The following is a 24,543-nucleotide window of genomic DNA, read 5'->3' as shown; positions in this document are numbered from 1 at the left end:
AGCTGCTGTGAAGGCGTTTTGTTCCCCTGTGTTTAGTGCATCGGCCCCCAGGGAAGGCCGACCCGGAGCTGGGAGAGGGGTGACCAAGCAAAAAGAGGGAGCGCGACTGGGAAGGCGTCCCGAGGTGGTAGCACGGGCCCAGAAACGAAACTGAAAGCGGGAAAGGAGGGGAATGGGGCGGGGAGGGGGGGCGGGGTGTGAGAGAAAGTGGGGGAGCTGGGGAGACTGGCTCAGTAGCATCCTTCCCTCTCCCTTCCCAGCGCGACGGGCACCTGGGGACGCAAACCCAGAGGCGGAGAGCGCTTCGGAGCCCGCGACCCCCGCGCAGAGCCCCTGCGCCCTGCCGCCCCGCGGGCCATGGACGTGTACCGCACCCCCGCCGCCGCGCTGGACAGCCTGGTGGTCAGCAGCCTGCAGCCGCCCGCCGAGTTCGTGGGGACCGCGCGGCGCGCCCTGGGCGCCCTGGGAGCGGCCCTGAGAGAGCGCGGGGGCCGCCCTGGACCCGGACCCGGACTCGGACCCGGAGCCGCTGCCCCGCCGTGGCGGGTGCTGAAAATCGCCAAGGTGGGCTCTCAGGGGACAGGGGGGACCTCAGGGGACAATCCTCGGAGGACGCTGGGCACGGGGGACACAGCGGGGCTTTATCAGCCTTTCCATCATTTTAACACTTACATAGCACACTTCCTCGCTCCTGGCGTTCAAAGTGGCCTGAACATAGACTACTGCTCACAACACCTCTGCACGGGCGGTACTATGTACCCCCCTTGACAGATGGGGAAACTGAGGCACGGCGAGCCGAAGGAATATATCCACGCCTGTAAGAAGTTCAGTCAGGATTCAAAGTCAGGAAGTCTGATTCCTGGATCTATGCTACTAATGGCTGCCTCTTATACATTCATTCATTTATTTATTCATTCACTCATTCATTCACTCATTCATTCTTCACCCACATTCACCCAAACAGACCATGGACCTCACTAGGCCTGCCCCTAAGGATGCAGCTGTGATAATTCTCTAGAATCGCTGTCACAGCCCCATTTACTGAGGAATCACCGAATAACAATGAGCATTGTTTCATTATCTCATCTCACGCATTCCTCCCATTTAGTCTGGGGGAGATGACTGTCCCTGTCTAATGGGTGGGGAAACTGAGCCTGGGTCACTTTTTGGCCTGGTCACTTTTTGTCATGCTGACTCTGAGCTCAGGATGCCCGCAGACTCAGGGAGAAGACAAGTGCCACCTACTGTATCCTCAAGATAAACTCAGGGGTGCCAGGTGGATCCAGGAAACCTGGGTGGGATAGAGGGGCACCTGGAGTTTATCAGGGGGGAGATGAAAGCAGGTGTGAGATGGCCTCAGAGCAGCCGGCGGTGCTGGGGCTTCGGAGGCCAGGAGCGGTGTGGCCACAGTCCCCACCCAGCCCTCTTGCCTCACTCACCCTGCCAGCCCCTGGGCACTAGGATTGGAATGTGCAGAATTCTGAGGGGTTGTTTTCTTCACAGGGAGGCGCCTCTGGCCGGGGCACAGCTCTGAGGGGTGGCTGTGATTCTGAACTTGTCGTCTTCCTCGACTGCTTCAAGAGCTATGAGGACCAGCGGGCTCTGCGGACAGAGATCCTCACGGAGATGAAGGCGCTGCTGGGATCCTGGTGGCAGAAGCCGGTCCCTGGTCTGAGCCTTGAGTTTCTTAAACAGGACACGCCCGGGGCCCTCCAGTTCCGACTGGCATCCACAGACCTTGAAAACTGGATGGATGTTAGCTTGGTGCCCGCCTTTGATGCTCTGGGTAAGACACTCCGGTGTTGGGGCAAGCTCATTAGGAGTAAGTCAGGGCTAACAGTTCGAGTCCTGCCACCAACTTGCTGTGTGACCTGGGCCCTCTCTGGACTTCCGTTTCTTTCTTTTCTTTTTTTAAGTCTATTTTTAAAATTGGTTTCAGAGAGGAAGGGGGAGAGAGAGAGATAGAAACATCGATGATGAGAGGGAATCATTGATCGGCTGCACACACACACCCCCTTACTGGGGATCGAGCCCACAACCCAGGCATGTGCCCTGACCATGAATGGAACCATGACCTCCTAATTCATAGGTCGATGCTCAACCACGGAGCCACGCTGGCTGGGCATGGGCTTCAGTGTCTTGACTAAACGTACTGGGTTTGGACCAGACAAGGGCCATTCCTCCTGGATCTGTGGTCCTTACTCCAACACGTGGGGAGAGTTTCCTTCAGCCACTGCCTCGTGCAGCGCAGCTGAGCCCTTCCCTAGACACCCCACAGGAGAAGGCAGATGGACACATGCCGGCAGCAGGGGTCTGGGGACAAGGCCAGAATTCTGCAAAATCTCATCTGTTATCTTAAAAGCATTAGTGGGATTTTTCACTCCCCTTTGTAATAAACCCATGCTTGATTTAATATAATAATATGCATCTGCGAAATGCAGATAATAATTATAGGACAATAGTAGTTTGTTCTGGAAAGACTTTATGCGTTAATGTATGTAATGAACTTAGAACAGTGCCTGGCGTGTGATAGGGCTATATGAGTACTTGCTATTCTTATTTCTATTCTTATTATTGTTTCTGTTATCATCATCATCATCATCATCATCATCATTTACCATGATGCTCTGGGAGATAGCTGTCTTGAGTTTAGTTTATCCAGGGTTCTGCTGACCTGGCAGACAGCCACACTCTCCCACACCTAAATACCCACCTTGTTATTAATCCTAATAGCTACTCCTCATTAAATGCTTCACTATTCCAAGCACTTGACATGTTTTATCTCAGTATTCCTCAAAACAAACCTATGAGGTCTGTACTGTCTCATCTTCCATTTTACCAATGGGGACTCTAAGGCACAGAGACATACGGTAACTCATCCGAAGTCACATCGCAAGCAAATGATGTCAGGAACCTAGGAAGTTCGGGGGAGCGTTTCCTTTTCCCGAGCCTGGCCCAGGAGAGCGGGGCACATACTGTAGAGTCAGCCGGCTCCCGTTCCAGTCCTGTCTCCAGCCGTCTCACTGAATGTCTTTGTGCCTCAGTTTCCACAGCTATAAAACGAGGTGGAGAACTGTCGGCTTTTAGTGGGGATACAGTGAGGGGATTGGTGTAAAATTTCAGCACAATGCCTGGCATGTGGTAAGTGCTCAAAAAATATTAGCAATTACTGCTAAGGAATTAGAACCTCTTGCCTTGTATTTCTCTGGCATCATTTCCTCTTCGCAGGGCACCGATTAATTAAAGGTCTGTGCAGTGGTGTTTTAGTATGGCCTGCGGGGAGCCTCGGGGAGGGAAGAATTGCCAGGTTATAGAACTCCCGACTCAGCAGGAAGCATCTTGCCTACTAACCTGGGAATGAGGCTGCACTTCTTCCGACCACCTCTGGGGGCGCCTGGCCATTTGGGAACAGGAACCCTCCCTTCTGGTCCAGAGCTCTCCCCTCTATCTTCCTGAGACGCTCCAGGCTCTCTTCCTCATCCTCCAGTGCCCATGCAGGGGTACCCCGCCCCTCAAATCCTCCTCACTCTCCCCCAGCGCCCCAAGCTGAGCTCAGCACCAGCATTGCCCTTCATCCTGGGTCCTCAGCACCCTTCCTCACTCACAGGCCTTCACATCCCCAGGTCAGCTCAGCTCCAATGTCAAACCCAAGCCCGAGGTCTACGCCACCCTCCTCAAAAGTGGCTGCCAGAAGGGCGAGCACGCGGCCTGCTTCGCAGAGCTGCGGAGGAACTTCGTGAACACTCGGCCAGCCAAGCTGAAGAACCTGATCCTGCTGGTGAAGCACTGGTACCGCCAGGTGAGGCCACGAGGGGGGTCCCAGGCATGTGACGGATGGAATGTGTGCCTCCGGGACAGTGAGACTGTTTCCCTGTGTTTAGCAGCCACTCGTGTTTCTCTTTCTGGGAATTGTCTGTTCATATAATTTGCCCATTATTTTCTACTGGGTTAGCTGCCTTCTTGTTGTTGATTGGTTGGAGCTCTTTATAGATTGTGGGTGCTGGTTTGTATTTCGTTAACACAGTGCAAATCTATCCTCCCCACCCGTGGCTTCTACTTTCACTTTGTTTATGGATCTTTTGACTCAGAAAATGTTTGTGTTTTAATGTAGTCAGGTGTGTTCACCCCTTTCTTATGTGATGTGTGCTTCGTGTGTCTTGTTTAAGAAGTCTTTGCCTATTCGGACTTTCTAAAATTATTCTCCCATGTTCCCTCCCAAAAAATGTTTGTAGTTTTGTTTTTTTAAGATATTTTATTGATTTTTTACAGAGAGCAAGGGAGAGGGAGAGAGAGTTAGAAACATTGATGAGAGAGAAACATCCATCAGCTGCCTCCTGCACACCCCCCACTGGGGATGTGCCTGCAACCAAGGTACATGCCCTTGACCGGAATTGAACCTGGGACCCTTGAGTCTGCAGGCCAACACTCTATCCACTGAGCCAAACCGGTTAGGCCCAAAAAATGTTTTAATGCTTTCTCTTAATATTTAGGGCTGTGAAACTATCTGGAGTGTTTTCTGTACAGTATGAAGTGTGTGGAGTCTGTACACCTCCCACCCGAGCTCAGGAATGCCCTGACCTGCACGTGGCTTGGTCCTTCTCCTCCTAAAGCAGGTCTGGAAGGAGGAGATCCTGGAGGCCAGTTCTTGCTCAGCCAGGGACTCGCTGTGCTTTTCCTTGGGGGATAACAGTCTCAGACTACCCGCCGGCCCCTCCCGGCTGCTCCCCTCTCCTGGGGGCCTGCATCTCGTACCTCTCCCTCCCCCACCACAACATGAGCCAAGCACATTGCTGAAGCCCCAGCAGTGAGGGAGGGTGGGACGCACCAGGCTGCTTTTGGAACAGGCTTGGCACACAGCATCTCATCCCAGGCTCAGCCTGCTGGTGTCCACCCCGGAGACTGGGAGATCCTGCAAAATTCTCCAGAGAGCTAGCTCCTCCTCCCCTTCCTCCTCTAAGCCCCCTCCCCGCCCCCGCCCTGTCCTCTTGCAGGTGTGCCCGCAGGTGGGGCGGAACCAGATGCCCCCTGCCTACGCCTTGGAGCTGCTGACCATCTTCGCCTGGGAGCAGGGCTGTGGGAAGGAGGCCTTCAGCCTGGCCCAAGGCCTCCGCACCGTCCTGGGCCTGATCCAGCAGTACCAGCACCTGTGTGTTTTCTGGACCACCAACTACAGCTTGGAGGACCCTGCAGTTAAGAAGTTCTTGCAGCGCCAGCTTGAGGGACCCAGGTACCTCCTCGTACCCAGCACCCGCTCTCCTGTGCCTGTGCCTGGGAGAGAATTAACAATGATAAGCAGGTCGTAGCTAATGAGAGTCAAAGCCAACTGCTACCAGGGCACTTCCTCATACAGTGCCTCCAGCCCCAGGTGCAAATTAGAATTGCTTAAGCCTTAAGGGATGTTTTGTGGTTTTTTAAATATATTTTTATTGATTTCAGAGAGGGAGGGACAGAGATACAGAGACAGAGAGAGAGAGAGAGAGAGAGAGAGAGAGAGAGAGAGAGAGAGAGAGGGAGAGAGAGAGAGAGAGGGAGAGGGAGAGAAACATCAATGATGAGAGAGAATCATTGATTGGCTGCTTCCTGTACGCCCCGCACTGGGGATCAAGCCCACAACCCGGCATGTGCCCTGATGAGGAATCGAACCATGACCTCCTAGTTCCTAGGTTGATGTCAACCACTGAGCCATGCTGGCCGAGCGGGGGCAGTTTTTAAAGCGTACCACCCGTTTTGTGTGTGAGCGTTGTAGTGGTGCATAGCACAGTTTGATGCCTTTCTAAGAAGTGAGCTCACCTGGGAACCCCCATTAGATCAAGGCCGAGTATCCCGGCACCCCAGGAGCTTCCCTTGTGCCCCTCCCACAGGGAACCCCCTTCTGTGATCCTTACAGCCCTGCTGTTCAATCACATTTAAGTGGGACCACACAGCATGGGCTTTTGTGCGCGCCTTCTCTCTCCCAGAATTAAGTCTTTGAGATTCTCCGTATGGTTGCGTGTAGCTGTGGCTCCTTCTCTTCCGCTGCTGAACAGCATTTCACTGTGTGAGTTTATCACCATGTGTTTTCCATCCCACTCACCATGCGTGTTTGGGTTCTTCCCACTCTCCCGCTCTGACAGAGAGGGCTGAGGCACACGGCCTCGTATTGCAGGGCAGACACTGGGTCCGGGTATCCTGTGATTCTAACGTGCAGGTGGAGTTGAGGACCATCGCTCTCATTCAGTCTCCACAGCAGCCCGTCAGCTCAGGCATTGCTGTGATCCCCATTCTGCAGATGAGGAAACGGAGGCGCAGAGAAGCCAGTCATCTGCCTCCGGTCACACAGCCGGAAAGGAGCAGAGTTGAGATTGGAACCAGTCGGCCTGACTCCAGAGCCCCTGACTTTGGCCATCTTGCTAACCAGAATCTTCTTGTCCCTGTGGATTTGCAGGCCCGTGATCCTGGACCCGGCTGACCCCACGTGGGACGTGGGGAACGGGGCAGCCTGGCACTGGGACCTGCTGGCCCAAGAGGCAGAGTCCTGCTATGACCGCCCGTGTTTCCTGCAGCCGGCAGGGGGCGCTGTGCAGCCCTGGGAGGTGCTGGTGAGTGAGGGCTCCTGGGATCCGTGGCATTTACACCTAACTTGTGCTCAGTGTTTCTGAGCATCTGCGGTGCGCGGGGGGCCATGGGTGTGGAACAGAGTTGAAAAGTGGGGACTGCGGGCGTGTGAAACCGTCTGATCACCAATGTTTGTGTAGTTATTGTCTGCTTACCAAGTGTCCCACCTCAGGGGGACCGTTTTATTATTTTTTAAATTAAATCTTTATTGTTGAAAGTATTACATATGTCCCCCTCTTTCCCCCATTGACCCCCTCTAGCCTGCCCTGGGGGGTTTTTATGGTGTGTCCCCTTCATAAGGGCACCTCTTCTCATTTGCACAAGGCACCGTATGGGCTACCTCTCCCTTCCCCTCTCTGAGCCTCAGTCACCCTGCCTGAGGTGGGGGGCAGGGGCTGCCAAGAGAAGGAACGTAGAAACCTGCATGTGTAAGACAGCTCCTTCCCCACCCTTCCAGGGCCTTCCACGCACTGGGCGCTCAGATGTGGACCAGCCCATCCTGCAAGGCCCTGCCCAGAGGGCCCCCAAGGACAGCAGCCGAGTTGATGCTGGATGCTCAAGGACAGGGAACAGGCCCTTATGCCCAGCTCCCAACCCCTCGGTGGACGGCATGGCCCCCTGTACACCAGAGGGGGTCCCGGGTCTGTCTCAGGTCCCCGCCAAGGAGCTGGACCGCTTCATCCAGGACCACCTCAAGCCGAGCCCCCAGTTCCAGAAGCAGGTGAGCAAGGCCGTCGATGGCATCCTGTGCCGCCTCCGGGAGAACGGTGTCCACAAGGCCTCGAGAGTCAGCAAGGTGAGCGGCAGGTGGAGACACCGATGGGACCCCGTGGGGGGACCGCCGTGGGGACGGGAGGAAGTCACAGAGACACAGCTGAGGGCGGACAGAGGAAGTGCACATCAGGGAGGGCAGTTTGCTGGGGGCGGGATATATCTATAAGAGCCAGCTGCTTTTTTTTAATGGTAGTTTTTTTTAATCACTGTTACCATAATGAGATCACTTCCCTTCTCTGCACAAAATCCTCCAAGGTTTCACAGAGGACAGTGGCCTCAGGCTTGTGGGGTCTGGCCCTGGTCTCTCCCTGCCCCTCACTTACTCCACGCTGGCCTCGTGGCTGCTTCTTGAGCTCCCCAGGCATACCTCCCCACTGGCTGTTTTCTCTTTCTCCCATGTTCTTCCTCCATCCACTTGGCTCTCTCCCTCTCTTGTGTGTGTGTGTGTGTGTGTGTGTGTGTGTGTGTGAGAGAGAGTATAATTGATTTCAGAGAGAAAGGGCGAGGAAGAGAGAAATAGAAACCTCAATGATAAAAGTCATTAATCAGCTGCCTCCTGCATGCCCCACACTGGGGATCGAGCCTGCAAACCCGGGCATGTGCCCTGACCAGTAATCAAACCGTGACCTCCTGGTTCATAGGTCGGCACTCAACCACTGAGCAACACCGGCCGGTCCCTTCCCTCCTTTAAATCTGTGATCCAAGTCCCCTTCTCAAGGAGCCTGACTGCTCATTTACAATTACAACCTCCACTCCCCTGCCAGGCCCCTTATTATTGGCCTTACACAGCACTTAGGGCTTTTGGGGGCTACTGTTTGCTGACTGTCCCTGCCTCCCCCTCCCTCTTCTCTTGGTACAATATAAGTTCCAAGAAAACAAGTATTTTATCCACTCGCATACCCATATATGTAATTGCTCAATAAACATCTGTTGAATGCATGCATGCATGAATGAATGAATGAATGAATGATTGAAATTGACCAAGTACATCTGTGGGCCAGGACCCCCATTTGCAACCTGTGATCCAGATGTGCAGTCAGTAGGTGCTGCAGATGTTTGGCTAAAACCTTTGATCGCTGCCCTCTCCACCCAGCCGTCCCTGTTATCTGCTGCTGCATGTTGTCTGACTTAGCGCAAGCTTCGTGCTTGGAAGGCAGATGCCTTTAGATATAGTCAGATATAGCCTGACTCTGCCGGGCTTCTGATGGTCAGAGGTCACAGCCTGCACTTATCATGGTGCCCCAAAAGCCAGCATCGGTGAGCGAACAGTTCCAGGGCTGTAGCTGGGGGGTGCTGGGGCGAGGGGTCCCAGTCTGACTTAAATCGAGTCACGAGTCTGAGATGCTCTTTTCTCTGCAGGGGGGCTCCTTCGGCCGGGGCACAGACCTCAAGGGTGGCTGTGATGCCGAACTTGTCATCTTCCTCAACTGCTTCGAGGACTACAAGGACCAGGGGCCCCGGCGGGCAGAGATCCTCACTGATATGTGGGACCAGCTGGAATCCTGGTGGCGGGATCCGGTCCCCGGCCTGACCCTGAACTTTCCAGAGCAGACCGTGACCGAGGCGTTGCAGTTCCAGCTGGTGGCCCCGGCCCTAGCAAGCTGGACAGACGTGAGCCTGCTGCCTGCCTTTGATGCCGTGGGTGAGGGTGCCCGGCCTGTGCCGTGGGGGAGTCAGACAACATCTCACGGGCTCTTGCAGTCCTCTCTGTGGCGAATTCCCCTACCTCACCAAGCACTGGGACTACTTTGCGATCCCTACAGCCATGATCATCAACTCATAACTATTTAGTGCTTTAACCTTTACAGAAGTTCTAATTATAAACTATTTCAAACGTACAGAAAACTATAGACATCATATGACCATGGACTCCGATTCCGATTTCACAAGTGTTAACAATTCTCCATGTCTGCTTGGAACTTTTTTTTTTTTTTTAAGAAATTACATGTAATTTCCTTTCTTTTTTTTTGTTAATCCTCGCTTGAGGGTATTTTTTTCCATTGATTTTTTAGAGAGAATGGGAGGAAGGGGTGGGGCAGGAGGGAGAAAGAGAAACATCAATGTGAGAAGGACACATCGATTGATTGCCTTTCGCAAGCGCCAGGGCAGGTGATCAGCTGCAGCCCAGTATGTGCCCTTGCCTGGAAATCGAATCCACCACCGGGAATTGCACCGTGACCTCCTGGTTCATAGGTCGCTGCTCAACCACTGAGCAACACCAGGCTCTTTTTCTATTTTTAATTGTAGTCAGAAAATATACCCCCAACATATCAATTCTTTGGAATTTGTTAGCACTTCCTAAGTTTTCCCATGGTGGAAAAGAATGCATGCGCCCCATTGGGGCATGCAGGCTTCTGTACAGATCCTTTAGGGTTAGCTTATGATCTTTGTTCAGATCTGTATTACTTATTTTTTCCTTATTTTGTCTATCAGTTTATGAATGGGCTCCCAGAATCTCCTGCTCTGAGGAGAGATTTGTCAGTTTCTCCTTGTAATTCTGGAAAGTTTTGATTTTAACATTTTGAGGCGATGTTATTAAGGAACGTGTAAGAATATAATTATATTTTATTGGATTATTCCTTTTATCATCAAGTAATAATCCTCATTATTTCTAAAAAAATATAAATTTGCCTTAAAGCCTTTTATCTGACATTAATAGAGCTGCACTGGTCTTGGCAGTGTTTTCCTGAAATACCTTTTTCCATTTTTTATTTGTAAGGATATGCTATTAGATTTTAATTGTACCTTTTATAAGTAACATAAAACTAGAAGACAAAAATGGAGCAAACAATAATAATATGATCATTTTGAGGGGGTTAGTAATCTATTAGAACTAACATATAAGACACTAACAATAAGAAAGATTATCTTCTTTGCTTTTGTTTTTATACCTGTGTAAATTAAAACCTATACCTGTGTAAATTAAAACCTCTGAACATAATTAGAAATATTTCCCCCCCTCACTAATGCTTCTTAATTTCCAGTTCTTCCTCTGCATTCATTTCCTTCTTACAGAAATACAACCTGTAGTACTTTTTCAGAAGGGGTTTATAAGTGATAAATTTTCACAGACTTTGTCTAAAAAACTTTCTGTCTCACCTCCCTCTTGGAGGAAATGTTTGACATTTGTTTTTCTCAGTTTCTATTGTCTTCTGACCTTTATAGTTGTTAATGAGAAGTTGGCTGTTTACTTCTTTGTTGGGGTGTGTGTGTGTGTGTTTCCTTTTTGGTAGCTTTTAAGACTTAGTCCATAGAATCCTTCAGTTTCTGATGTTTGTATATTGATTTCTTTTTAATTATACTATTTGGAATTTGTTGTGCTGATTGAATCTGAGGACTCAATTCTTCCTTTAGTTTTGGGAAAATGCCTCCCAGTAGCTCTTCAAATACCGCTTCTCCTCTGTTTTCTGTATTCTCTACTTCTGGAACTCTATTAAATGGTGTCTCACTGCATCCTCCATGTCTCCTCGCTCTCATTTTCCCATCTCTCAGGGCTGCCTGCTGCTCCGTTGCTCAAATATATCTTCCAGTTTACTTTTTTCAAATGTGTCTGATCTGCTGCCTAAGCTTACTTTTTAAAAATCCCAGTGACCTTGTTTTTCACTTCTAGAAGTTCTAGAAGTTCTGGTTGTTATTCTGTGCTCTAGATTGTGTGTCATTGATCGCAGTGTTATATAATTAATGTTTAAATATTAGAGGCAGGTGAGCGGCTGGGCTGGGAAATGCTGCTGTCTTCCGTTAGAAATGCATCCTCAGCATCTTTCAAACATCCACAGGGCAGCTCAGTGCCGGCACCAAACCGGACCCCAAGATCTACCGGACTCTCCTGGACAGCGGCTGCCGGGAGGGGGAGCACAGGGCCTGCTTCGCCGAGCTGCGGAGGAACTTCGTGAACTCCCGCCCAGCCAAGCTGAAGAACCTGATCCTGCTGGTGAAGCACTGGTACCGCCAGGTGAGGCCTCTCTGCCCCCTTGCTCCTCCCAGAAAACAGTCGCTGTCATGGCAACTGCCTCGGCCAATCAGCTCATCCCCGACACAGCGCCCCTCCTTTGAGTTTTATTGGCCATCCCAACCAGAAGGACTGCCTCCTCCACCCGTCATTCCCTGGAGGACCCTGGCTGAGAGAGAATCTTCTCCATCAAGTCCCCAAATCCTCGTATCTTGGGATTGGGTTCCCCGCCCCGCTCTAGCCTTCTCTCCTCACACTGCTAATGCTTTCCCTGTTGTTTCTCACCTCCAAGCCTTTGCTTATGTTGTTCCTCCATCACCAAACGCCTGAGCATCCTTCAGAGCCCCCTCAGCAAAAACTCTCTGAAAGCCAACTCACTTATTCAACCGACATCTACTGACCACCCACTATTGCTAACTTGTTATGGGTGTTGAAATGCCAAGATGACTTTGTTGCAGACCCCACTCCTGTTCGAAAGACTCTAGGCACAAACCAAGTCTGACCATCTTCGTCTCGCTCTGTGACGTTGGACAAGTCACTACCCCCGCTCTGGACCTCGGTTTATTCTCCTGTAAAACGAGAAGAGTGCGCCAGGCCATCCCCAAGGCTCTATTCTTTCTGTCGTCCGTGTTGTGTTTTTTATATTCCCCTCCTTCTCCGAGGAGGGCCTTGCTCAGCAGACAGTAAGTGCTCACTCCACTGAGTCTTTGATTTGGGGGGAACATAGGTTGCCGCCGGGAACCAAGGAGAATGGCCTGCCCGTGCCTCCCTGCCCCCAGCCTACGCCCTGGAGCTCCTGACCATCTTTGCCTGGGAGCAGGGCTGTGGGAAGGACCGCTTCAACACGGCCGAAGGCCTGAGGACCGTCCTGGGGCTTGTCCAGCAGCACCGGCAGCTCTGTGTCTTCTGGACGGTCAACTACAGCTCTGAGGACCCAGCTCTCAGAACGCACCTTCTTGGCCAGCTTCGGAAACCCAGGTGCACACCCACTACCTCATCTCCTACCCTGTCATCCTCCCCCCCCCCCCACTGTCACCTGGAGTCACTGCATCCAGGAGGGGTCCAGGGTGGAGTTTGGGTGCCCCAGCCCCATCCTCGCTCTGCATCCTTCTGGACTCTTTGCTGAGGAAGCATGGAGACATGACCCCCAAAGGAAGCCAGGGCCAGTTTCATTAATACAAGACAATCCCCATCTCAAACGAAGGGGTCACCCCATAGCTTCCGGACCAAGGTGACCAAGCAGGGACCCTGCTGTGCGTGGGCAAGATTGCACCAACCCTAAGGTGCTGACATTCTTCTCTCTCTCCCTGACCCCACACCCCTTCCCAATGTCTCCCACCCCCCTGCTCCTTCACTGATTCTCACCTGCCTCCCACCCACTCTGCCCCCAGACCCCTGATCCTGGACCCCGCTGACCCCACCTGGAACGTGGGCCTGGGCAGCTGGGAGCTGTTGGCCCAGGAAGCGGCAGTCCTGGAGACACAGGCCTGCTTTATGAGCACAGACGGGACACCCGTGCAACCCTGGGATGTGATGGTAAGAGGTGGGTCCCGGAGGGGGAAGACGCTGCTGGTGCCCCGTCCCAGATCCCCTTTCCCTGCCGGTGCCCCATCCCCGGCTGCTAGGAGTGTTGGCTGCTGTTGGCTTACTGCCAAGGCACAGGTTGTTCCATCCCAGCCGGTGCTCGGGTGACATGCGCATAAAAGGCCCGCCCAGTTGCCAGGCAGGACCAACTCTATGATGCAATTGCTGCTCCAGAGCCCGCTCTGGCTTTCGGAAAAAGCTTTCTCCAGCTGAGCCTCCCACCAGCTCCTGCTCCCCTCGCTCCCCTTCTGCAAGCCCCGTCTCAGTTAATCACATGCACAGGAATCCCCGCCGGAGCTCTGCTTCTGGGGAACCCCACTCACCACAGTAGCCACGGCAGCTCCCCAAAGGATAGAATGCCATCACATTTGCTATTTTGCAGAATCTCATAACCAGTGATTAACAATCAAGGCAATCCAGTGAGGTGTGGGCCTCGTTCTTGCCCCCATTTAAAGATGGGGAAGCCTGAGAAAACCAAGATGGCGGCATAGGTAAACACCTAAACTGCTGCCTCGTACAACAATTTCAAAACTACAACTAAAAGACAAAACGGACACCATCCAGAACCACAGGAAGGTTGGCTGAGTGGAAATTCTATAACTAGAAGGAAAGAGAAAAGCACACTGAGACTCAGAGGAGCTGCAGAAGGCAGAGGTACAGAGGCACGCGCATGTGGAGAGGACTGGCAACTGAGTACGCGGCTGGCTTTCTCAAGCGGGAGGGAGACAAAAGCTCCCGACTGCACTGAACTCCAGTTCTGGGCGAGACTCTAGGGACCCAGACTCATTCGGGGAGAAACTGGACTGTCTGGCAGCGGGCGAAACTCGAGGGCGGCTTTCTCTCAGAGGTGCTTGCAGTAATTACCATGTGACACTGAGACCCAGGGGCCTCTTAGGGCAGGGCTGACGGGAAGCCAAGGCTGTCTGCTCCGCCCTGAGACTCTGCCCTGTCCAAGCTGAGCACAGAGGCTTTTGCAAGTCTTGTCTCATAAGGGTGTCTCCAGCACAGAAGTTCTCCCATTGTAGACACAGCTGATCCTCACAGCCAATTTGCCTGGAGGTCAATTCCTCCCACTGATACCAACAACAATCAAGGCTTAACTACAACAAGACTGTGCACACAGCCCACAAAGGGGTGCACCAAGAGTGTCCACCTCAGGTAACTGGGGAGGCTGAGCCACTGGGCCCTATATGATACCTAGCACACAAAGCCACTCTATCAACTCAGGGAAGCAGCCAAAATGCGGAGACAAAGAAACAGGTCACAAATGAAAGAAATGGAGGAAAGCAAACGACTGGATATAGAGTTCAAAACCACAGTTATAAGGTTTTTCAAGAATTTTCTAGAAAAGGCCGATAAATTTAGCAAGACCCTCAAGGATATGAAAAAGGACCAACTAGAAATTAAGCATACACTGACTGAAACAAAAAATAATATACAGAGATTCAACAGCAGACAAGATGATCACAAGAATCAAGTCAAAGATTTGAAATACAAAGAAGCAAAAAACACCCAACCGGAAAAGCAAAAAGAAAAAAGAATCCAAAAATATGAAAATAGTATAAGGAGCCTCTGGGACAACTTTAAGCGTACCAACATCTGAATTATGGGGGTGCCAGAAGAAGAGAGAGAGCAAGATACTGAAAACCTACTTGAAGAAATAATGACCAAAAACTTCCCCCACCTGGTGAAAGAAATAGACTTACAAGTCCAGGAAGCACACAGAACCCCAAACAAAAGGAATCAAAAGAGGACCACACCAAGACACATCATAATTAAAATGCCAAGGGCAAAAGACAAAGAATATTAAAAGCAGCAAGAGAAAAACAGTTAGTTACCTACAAGGGAGTACCCATACGATTGTCAGCTGGTTTCTCAACAGAAACTATGCAGGCCAGATGGGAGTGGCAAGAAATATTCAAAGTGATGAATAGCAAGAACCTACAACCAAGATTACTTTACCCAGCAAAGCTATCATTCAGAATTGAAGGGCAGATAAAGAGCTTCACAGATAAGAAAAAGCTAAAGGAGTTCATCACCACCAAACCAGTATTATATGAAATGCTGAAAGGTATTCTTTAAGAAGAGGAAGAAGAAGAAAAAGGTAAAGATAAAAATTATGAACAACAAATACATATCTATCAACAAGTGAATCTAAAAATCAAGTGAATTGGCCGAAACCGGTTTGGCTCAGTGGATAGAGCATCGGCCTGCGGACTGAAGGGTCCCAGGTTCGATTCCGGTCAAGGGCATGTACCTTGGTTGCGGGCATATCCCCAGTGGGGGGTGTGCAGGAGGCAGCTGATCGATGTTACTCTCTCATCGATGTTTCTAGCTCTCTATCACTCTCCCTTCCTCTCTGTAAAATATCAATAAAATATATTAAAAAAATAATTTAAAAAATAAAAATAAAGTGAATTAAAAATCTGATGAACAGAATAAACTGGTGAATATAATAGAATCAGGGGCATAGAAATGGAGTGGACTGACAATTCTCGGGGGGAGAGGGGTGTGGGGAGTGCGGGAAGAGACAACAAAAATCGTACACCTATGGATGAGGTCAGTGGCGGGGGTGGGTAAGGGCAGAGGGTGGGGTGGGAACCGGGTGGAGGGGAGCTATGGGGGGAAAAAAGAGGAACAATTGTAATAATCTGAACAACAGAAACAGCAAAAAAATAAAAAAAAAATAAAGATGGGGAAGCCTGGCCAGTGTGGCTCAGTGGTTGAGTGTTGACCTATGAATCAGGAGGTCACGGTTCGATTCCCAGTCAGGGCACATGCCCGGGTTGTGGGCTTGATCCCCAGAGTGGGGCGTGCAGGAGGCAGCTGATCAATGATCTCTCTCATCCTTGATGTTTCTCTCTCTCTCTCTCTCTCTCTCTCTCTCTCCCCCTTCCTCTCTGAAACCAATAAAAATATATTTTTTAAAAAGATGGAGAAACTGAGGCTTGTGTGGTGGTGGTAGAACCAGAACTTGAACTCTGGTCCCTCTGATGCTGCAACCTGACAGCCAGTTGAGAAAAAAAAGCCATAGGAGATCATGGGAGTCTTGTCCTCACGGGAAGCCAAGGGGCGGGCCCGGGCATTCACAGGCAGTTCTTCTCCACCTAGTCCTCCCTGTGTTCTCTCTGCAGCCCACACTCCTTTACCAGACCCCAGCCAGGGACCTCGACAAGTTCATCAGTGAATTTCTCCAGCCCAACCGCCAGTTCCTGGCTCAGGTGAACAAGGCAGTTGACACCATCTGCTCCTTCCTGAGGGAAAACTGCTTCCAGAACTCTCCCATCAAAGTGCTCAAGGTGGTCAAGGTGAGCTCCAGAGAGCTGTGGGTCCAGGGCTGCAGGCCGGTGATCTCGTGTGGGCCCATACCAGGCCTGACCCACTTCTGTGGGCTCTCAGCAGCCAGCACAAGGCCAGACATGGAAGAGAAAGTGGAACAAGGTCATGGATAGATGGCCAAGGGAGGGCCCATATAGGCCCAAGAGGTTTCTTTGGGTTGCTCATAGCAGCCAACTCAAGAGAAGCAACAAAGGCATGTGTTGCTGATGTGAATGGAGGGCCCTGGAATAGACTGCCTTCGGGCACAGCTGGATCCAGGAGCCCATGCCGGATCATCAGGACTCGGCTTTTCTTCCTAGCTTTGGGCTCTGCCTGCTTCTGCTTGGATGGGGCTTGTTCGTGGGATGGTCCTTGGCATCTCTTCTAAAAAGGGGAATTCTCTTTTCTCAAAAGTCAAAGAAGTTTTGGGATTGAGTTTCATTGGCCTTGCGATGTAGCCCTTAACCAATCACTAGGGCTAGGGAGACACCGTGTGCCGGCTGGCCAAGCCTGGGTCAGATGGTGGAGTCGGCCCTATGTGGACCTCCTGGGTGGAGTGTGGGAGAGCAGTGATTCCCCCGAAGAAATCCCAATGCTGATCCCAGAAGCAGGAAAGGATGCTGGGGGTAGGCAGAAAGTCACAGGATCTGCCGTGTCAGATATGACCTCGGTTCACCATTGGAGTCACAGGATCTGCCGTGTCAGATATGACCTCGGTTCACCATTGGAGTCACCGGGAGGCACAGGTCAACTCTGGAAGAGTGTCAGCATAGAGTCGGCCAGTGACAAGTCCTAGGCCTGGTGACGTGCTGTGCGACCCCAGGCAAATACCTCCCCCTCCCTGTTCCTTGCCTTCCTCCTCCATACACTTGCGGACAGCAGCCTGGCTCACTGCTTCTCAACTGTGGCTTCACTTAGAATCACAGAGAGGCTTTTAAAAAATATACTGATGCCTAAGACCCCTCCCAGGACAATTAAAGCACAGTCTTGGGGACATAGGAACCAGGCATGAGTCGTTTTTAAAAGATGACCAACCACAGGCCTAAAAAAAGAAAGAAAGAAAGAAAGAAAACTCTCAAATCCCTCCCAGCCCCCAAACATGATGCAATGGAGATTTTGCCTTTGTTGGAGGATTGAAACTTATGTCTTGCACATTTCTCTCCCTCACAGCTCTGCCATACATTAACCCCACATTAAAGAGCTAAGGCAGAGACTTCAGGTGACTTGCCCAAGGTCACACAGCAGGTTCCTAACTCAGAGTCCAGAGCCCATGGGCTCGGGCAGGAGGACATCAAGCAGTACCTCAGGGCTCCAGCCACCTGCCCTGTCCTCCCCAGGGCGGCTCTTCCGCGAAGGGAACGGCGCTGCGCGGCCGCTCAGATGCCGACCTGGTGGTGTTCCTCAGCTGCTTCCGCCAGTTCGCCGAGCAAGGGAACACGCGGGCCGAGGTCATCTCAGAGATCCGAGCCCAGCTGGAGGCGTGTAAGCGGGCGCGGCAGTTCGAAGTGAAGTTCGACATCCCCAAGTGGGAGAATCCCCGCGTGCTGAGCTTCTCGCTGGCGTCCCAGACGATGCTGGACCAGAGCGTGGACTTCGATGTGCTGCCCGCCTTCGATGCCCTCGGTGAGGTGCCGGGCATAGTCCCGAGAAGGGAAATGCGGAGGCGGGGCCGCCGGGGCCGCCGGGGACGGTGGTAGAGGGTGGGCGCCTGCTCGGTCGTAGGCATTGTCGGTGTGTATGTTTACCACCACTTCCCCGCAAAGGGGCTGGAGAAAAGGACCCCGAGCTGGCTTCTAGTTCCACCAACATGCTGGCTGACCTTGACTGGGGACTCCTCTACCTTGAGCTCCAGTGTCTTCATCGAAGTGTCTCAGTGCATCCCCAGCTTCGAATATTTGTGTGCCACCTCCCCCACCTGCCACAGACCCATTCAATCAGTCCAATCCATAAGTGCACCTACTGTGTGCCCAGCACACTTCCAGGCACAGAGGGGGAAGATCCCTGAACAAAACAGACACAAATCTCTTTGTATCTATTCAGTTCTGTGTCTGGATAGCAGAGTTTGCAGAGTGAGAAACCCACCCCCCGCCCTCCCCCCCATATCTCAGTGTATCCGGTGCCTGCATTTTGCAAAACAAGTAGCAAGGGAGAGATTGGTCCAGAAATGTCTCTGAGTCTGTTCAGTTCCTTCGTTCAGAGCGGGAGAGCTTGGATACCAGGGAATGTCTTCAAGTGCCCTGGGACCAGGGTGACACCAACCCTCACCTACAATTCTGTCACCTGCAGGGCCACTCCCTTTGTTAGAGTCGGAGAGTTGGTAGAGAGAGGTTAGCCCCTTCATGGTGGGTAAGCAGGTGGGGTGGGAGGGGGCAGAAAAGGGAGTCAGATCCTCACCAGGGGTTCAGCTCTGGGTCAGGCCGCATCTGTGTTCCACCTAAATGAGGTGAGGGTGACCATCTCCCTGCCTCCAGGCCAGCTGGTCCCTGGCTCCAGGCCCCCGTCTCAAGTCTACGTGGACCTCATCCGCAGCTACAACTCCCCGGGCGAGTACTCCTCCTGCTTCACCGAGCTGCAGCGGGACTTCGTCATCTCTCGCCCCACCAAGCTCAAGAGTCTGATCCGACTGGTGAAGCACTGGTACCGGCAGGTTCGGCACACGGATGCCCCCCCCCGCCCCCGCTTCCCTGCCCCTCCCAGTGGCTCTGGGCTCTGCCTCTGGAGCTGTTTCCCGGGAGGAGGCAGGCCCAGCCCTGGCCGGAACCCTGCGTCGGTGGAGATTTGTCCTAGTGGCGGGACCTTAGTTTTCTTACCTGTAAAATGGGGCTGGCATTACTATATCACAGGAGTTGGTGGAATAGTGCAAGGGAAGGCATCTGGCATAGAAGGGGCTCTGTAAATGTTTGGGGTGGGTTTGCCGCTCCTCTTCACTGCTGTATGGACTAATCCATCGTTTTCTCCTCATTTCTTAGTGCAACAAGATGCCCAAGGGGAAGGGCTCTCTGCCCCCCCAGCACGGGCTGGAACTCCTGACGGTGTATGCCTGGGAGCAGGGTGGGCAGGACCCCCAGTTCAGCATGGCCGAGGGCTTTCGCACTGTCCTGGAGCTGGTCACCCAGTACCGCCAGCTCTGCGTCTACTGGACCGTCAACTACAGCGGTGAGGACAAGACCATCAAAGATTTCCTGGAGCAGCAGCTTCGGAAGCCCAGGTTCGGACCCACCCCACGTCCCAGAGTCCCGGATCCAAGGTCACCTTTCTCCCACCTCCTGAGGGCACAGAGCAGAGATGGAAACCCGCTTTCTAGGACTGAGCTCCTTCCCAGAAGTATATCCTCAGCAGCTGGGGGCCGGCAGTCAGCTTCCTGGTCACCTGTGAATAGGGCTGCAGGTGAAATGCAAGACTCCATGTTAAATTTGAATTTCAGATAAACAATGAAGAGCTTTTTGGTATAAGAATATCCCATGTAGTCATTGGGATATACTTATGCTTAAAAAAACCAACACCCTTGCCTAGCAGAGAGGCTCAGTGGTTGAGCATTGACCTATAAACCAAGAGGTCATGGTTCGATTCCCAGTTAGGGCACATGCCTGGGTTGCAGGCTCGATCCCCAGTGTGGGGGGTGCAGCAGGCAGCAGATCGATAATTCTCTCTCATCATTGATGTTTTGATCTCTCTCCCTCTCCCTTCCTCTCTGAGATCAATAAAAACATTTAAAATTTTTATAAAACAAACCAACAAAAACACACCTGTATTCATTGTTTATCTGGAGCTCAAATTTAACTGGGCATCTTCTATATGTGTTTGCTAAATCTGGCCACCCTGCCTGTGAACCACAGGTAACATAAGCTGTTCCCTTCTGTGGGATTTTGCCCGCCTCTGAAATGCTACAGAGATGACAAAGATGCTTTCACAACTTTGTGATGTATTTCCAGTCAGTGGGTAATGGCTACGTAGAGGGATGTGTTGATAAAGACCCTGAGGTTGTGAATGAGCTCCACTGAAAACAGTGATCTCATCAGTTAGTGGCCATGATCGCGGAGAGTGATGGAACCAGTGCTGTGGTCGATTAACAATGCCTGCTTTACATGCAGGTGGGGCAAGCATGGCCTGAGCTCTGTGATTGATTAGTAATGTCTGTCCTGGATACCGAAGGCAGAAGGGGCTCCTGTGTAGCTTATTCTCCTTCCTGCCCTCAAGTGTGTGCCTGGAGCACAGAGGAGTCTCTGGGCCCAGCCGCCTGCAAAGTGTTGGGTGAGGGGGAGAATAGTTCAAGCAATCCCGCAGGTAGATACCCAGTTGTTGCCAGGAAGAGGACTAACCTTGGATGGGAATTGCAGGCCCATCATCCTGGATCCGGCAGACCCGACAGGCAACCTGGGCCCCAATGCCCGCTGGGACCTGCTGGCCAAGGAAGCTGCAGCCTGCACATCCTCCCTGTGCTGCATAGGCAGAGATGGCACCCCCATCCAGCCATGGCCAGTGAGGGTGAGAGACCTGTGGTACAGCAGGGAGCATCTTGGTTGGGGGCAGTGTGGTCGGGGAGGGGCATGATTCCTCCCAAAGGGGCAGGGCCCAGTCATGGCCCAGATGTGCCCCACGCCTCCATGTCCTGTCTGTTCCCATTGCCTCAGCTTCTCTAGGAAGGTTAGAGGTAACCAACATATTCTATCATCTTCCCCAGGCCTCTGTGTGAAGCCCAGAAAATCAGTGGTCCTACCAGATGGACAGATGGACACCAGCCCTCCACGTGGGGAGACTCAGGGTCACATGCCAGATATGTGTGTGTGTGTGTGTGTGTGTGTGTGTGTGTGTGTGTGTGTGTGTTGTGTGTATTGTGTGTGTGAGAGAGAGAGAGACTCAGTGAATCCACCCTCCTCCTCAGTCCAGCCTCGCAACTGACATCGTTGCCTCCCACTCAGCTCTCTCTTCCCCGCTGCCCACTCTGCTTACCCAGCCCCATTGAATCCTCCCTTGTATCCAATGGGCACTACACATCTCAAACACTGCCCTGCCTCGTGTGGCTTACACACTGGAGTGCAGCCTGCATGGGTGGGCACCTTCCTGGGTTTCCAGCTTCTTCATCACCCTGGTGACCCTCTGGTCTCAGCTGCATCTGCCCCTACTGAGAATGTCCTCCTCCTCCCCGACTTCTCTCTACCCATCCACACCAGCTCACATCCTTCCTCCTGACACTCATCTCTGACCTCCCAGTGGCTGCTCCTTCTTCCCTAATCTAAGAACTTTTCACAGGGATGGTAGAGTTTTAACACTGGTGGTCTTGATCCAGCATCTAGAAGGGTTCAGAAATCTGGAAAAGGGCTGTGCATAAATTAAATAAGAGTCCAGAGACTAAACATAATTTTGAAAGGCATTATGGGGGCCAGACGAGACTTAGCTAAAGGAACTAAGTCCCCCTTGTCTCAGAACCTCTTGCTTTTTATTAACACAATTTGTCCTAAGGCAAGGTGGAGATATACACATCAAAGGGTAGGGTTAATACACAAATCCATTGTGAGATTGGAAGAATTTGCCTACTGCTGTTCAGGTGTTTGGCCAGTAGGAGGCAATAACATGTAGATTAAGATGCCCTGAGCTGTCTGGCAGCAAGTAATCATCCTTTTTAGGTTTGGGGAAATGCCTTGAGCCATTCCCAACAGGTGATAACATATGTGACTCAGCCCTTGTTGAGTCCTCAAGTTCCATCAACCTTTTGATGAAACTCTTGCAATTATGACATGCTGGAATTGGCTTCCAGCAGAGTTTTCATCTCATTTGTCGGCTACACTCAGTTGGTTGTGGCTGTCCAGAGCCCTATGTGTTAAAGGATTTTGAAGAATGGATGCCTAGCTGGGAGGAGTGACCTAATCAATTAGTGACGTCTGCCATGGATGCACTAGAGAAAAGTAGTGGCATGAGTGCCGTGATTGATTAGCAATGTCTGGCCTGCATATAGGAAGAAGTGCTCAGAGACCTACAGTCTGTATATGTTTGGGCTATTGAGAAGCTTTCTGAGCTCAGCTGCTAGAAGGACAGCATTCTGGAATCGGCTACTTATGTCTGCCACAGACACAGACAGAGGGAGTGGGACCACTGTCCTTGGACACTTCACCGGATGCCTTTTCATTGGAGGCCTCCTTTTGGTCACCTTTCCCCGGTTTGTACATCTTAATGCCATGCCATACTTCCTTTCTGAATTTGTACCAAGTTCCTGTCTTTTTTCTGCCCTGCTACAATGCCACCAGTGGGATCCTCCATCCCCAGAGCCTACCCGTGAGCCAGTGCCCTAGTAACAGTGCCAGCCTGCCTCTGCCCTCCAGAGCAAACCCGCCCGGCGCATGCAGGGGGCACTCTGACCTCCAGTGCAGTCACAGTGTCCCTCTCAGTCCAGGACCAGCACAGAAAACAGAAAGCACTCTGGAATCGGAAGTGGAAAAGGATTCCATCTAAACCCTGGACCGGCAGCAGGAGGCTGGGGCCACCTGGATGTTAGTTTCATTATTGGACCACCACGGCTGAATCAGAGGAAGCTGCTGCTGCTCTGCCCACCGCCTCTCTCCCACAAAGCTGGGGTCCAGACCCAGGGACGTGGACTCCCACAGCCACAAACATCTCCCAGGACTGGGCCACCAGGGCTGCAGGGGGTGCTTCTGCGTCTTCTTTAAAATAAACTAAATTACAGCCAGAATCTGGCTCAGGGGGCTCTGAGAAGTGAGCATCTGTCCTCCCACCCCGGGCAGCACAGGGAGGAGTGGATGCCAGGGCCAGGGGCAGCGTTCGGGACCGCATTCCCAGCATAAGCACCGTGAATGTCTATTGAGTGGGGGAGGGTGTGGTCCATCCAGAGGGGAGGCTCAGGAGGCGGAGAGGAAGCCGCCTGGTTCTTAGGGGATACATACGGGAGGATTTAAGAGGAAAGGGTCTGGGGGATTTTGATGTGTCCATGTAGATTCATCGGTTGTAACAAATGCCCCACCTTGGTCGGGAGGCTGTGCATGTGTGGGGGCAGGGAGTACATAGGAAATCGCTGGGCCTTCTGCCCAATTTTGCTGTGAACCTAAATCTGCTCAAAAAACCAAAGATTTTAAACAAAGAAGAGTCAAGGGGTATAATATCTGCAACATACTCTCAAATGGCTCAGTAATGAGACTGCTGGTAAGACGTGCACACAGAATAAGGGCAATGTGCAATGTTCTGGGTGAGGATAGAAGGAGTTCTCTGTACTCACCTCACACATTTCCTCAGTATTTCAAATTATTTCAGAATCAAATCTTTAAAAAGTAAAAAAGGCATGGACTTTGGAATCAGGTAGTGTGGAGTTAGAACCCAGCCAGACAACTTACTAGCTGTGTGACCTCGGGCAAGTGTTTCCACCTCTCTGAGCCTCCACATTTTTACCTAAAAAGGGAGCCGTATGACCCCTGCCCAGCTGACCTCTAAGTGTTACAGTGAAAGTCAGATAAAGGCAAGTGAGGACCTTTAATGGACAGGTGTAATAGTCAAAGTTCTACAAAAAAAAAAAAACAATAGGACACATAGATGTAGATCTAGAGATTTCTTTTAAGGAATTGGCTTGTCCAAATTCTGCCAGGCAGGCTGGCAGGAGGGGGACCCAGGGAGGAGCTGAGGCAGCTCCAGGCTGAAGGCATCTGCTGGTGGGATCCCCACCTCCTCGAGGGGCGTCAGTCTTTTTTACATCAAGGCCCTCAGCTGATTAGACGAGGCCCACCCACATGCTAGAGAGTAGTTGGCTTTATTCAAAGTCCACTGGTCTAAATGTTAGTCTCCTCTTTAAAGTACCTTCCCAGAAAGATCTAGAATAATGTTTGACCAAATATTTGGGTACCTTGGACCAGCCAAGTTGACGTATGAAATTAATCCTCATGGCAGAGGGGCTGCCATGGGGGTGAAGAACCCACACCTTGGGGATGTTTGCTTCTGAGGCAGCCCCGGGGGGTTCATTTTCATAGCTCTGGGCAGGAGCTGCACATCTTTCTCCCCTCCGACCGGTGTGCTTCTGAGCTTGTTTCCGTCCTTGCTGGGTGGGGCAAGTGGCTGATGAGGCCGTGCGGGTTTCCATGGGTGCTGCGGGACTGGGCACGCGGAAGCTCCCACCCACCGACCACGCTGAGCCCCGCTCAGCCCTCGTCTCGCTGTGTGTCCCTGAGCTAGTCTGTCCCCTCTCTGAGCCTCTCTCCTTGCCGCTCTCACGGAGTCTGACTTCTCAGGCCACCGGGAACAGGAAGAAGGGGAAAGAGGCTTAAGGAAGAACTGCCGCTATAAAATTTTATTTGCTTAGCAAACACTTCTGTAGCAGTGGTGACCTG

The 24,543-nt window shown here is 51.8% G+C and overlaps 1 protein-coding gene across 1 annotated transcript in view; it reads left to right on the top strand.

Moving 5' to 3' along the window:
* Positions 1–357: 357 nt before the first annotated feature.
* OAS3 (2'-5'-oligoadenylate synthetase 3) overlaps positions 358–24,543 on the top strand; it is a gene marked incomplete at its 5' end in the record, with an annotated part of 41,796 nt that continues 17,610 nt past the window's right edge. The window contains 15 exon segments of the mRNA XM_080649865.1: positions 358–564; positions 1,504–1,786; positions 3,624–3,799; positions 4,992–5,227; positions 6,425–6,578; positions 7,052–7,390; positions 8,728–9,010; positions 11,145–11,320; positions 12,045–12,295; positions 12,709–12,853; positions 16,036–16,209; positions 17,557–17,842; positions 18,691–18,866; positions 19,189–19,427; positions 20,557–20,704. Coding sequence (XP_080505991.1) covers positions 358–564; positions 1,504–1,786; positions 3,624–3,799; positions 4,992–5,227; positions 6,425–6,578; positions 7,052–7,390; positions 8,728–9,010; positions 11,145–11,320; positions 12,045–12,295; positions 12,709–12,853; positions 16,036–16,209; positions 17,557–17,842; positions 18,691–18,866; positions 19,189–19,427; positions 20,557–20,704 — 3,273 coding nt within the window.

The sequence above is a fragment of the Plecotus auritus genome (assembly GCF_963455305.1).
Source record: "Plecotus auritus genome assembly, chromosome: 13".
Classification (NCBI taxonomy): Eukaryota; Metazoa; Chordata; class Mammalia; order Chiroptera; family Vespertilionidae; genus Plecotus; species Plecotus auritus.
This window is presented reverse-complemented; position numbering and strand designations above follow the sequence as displayed.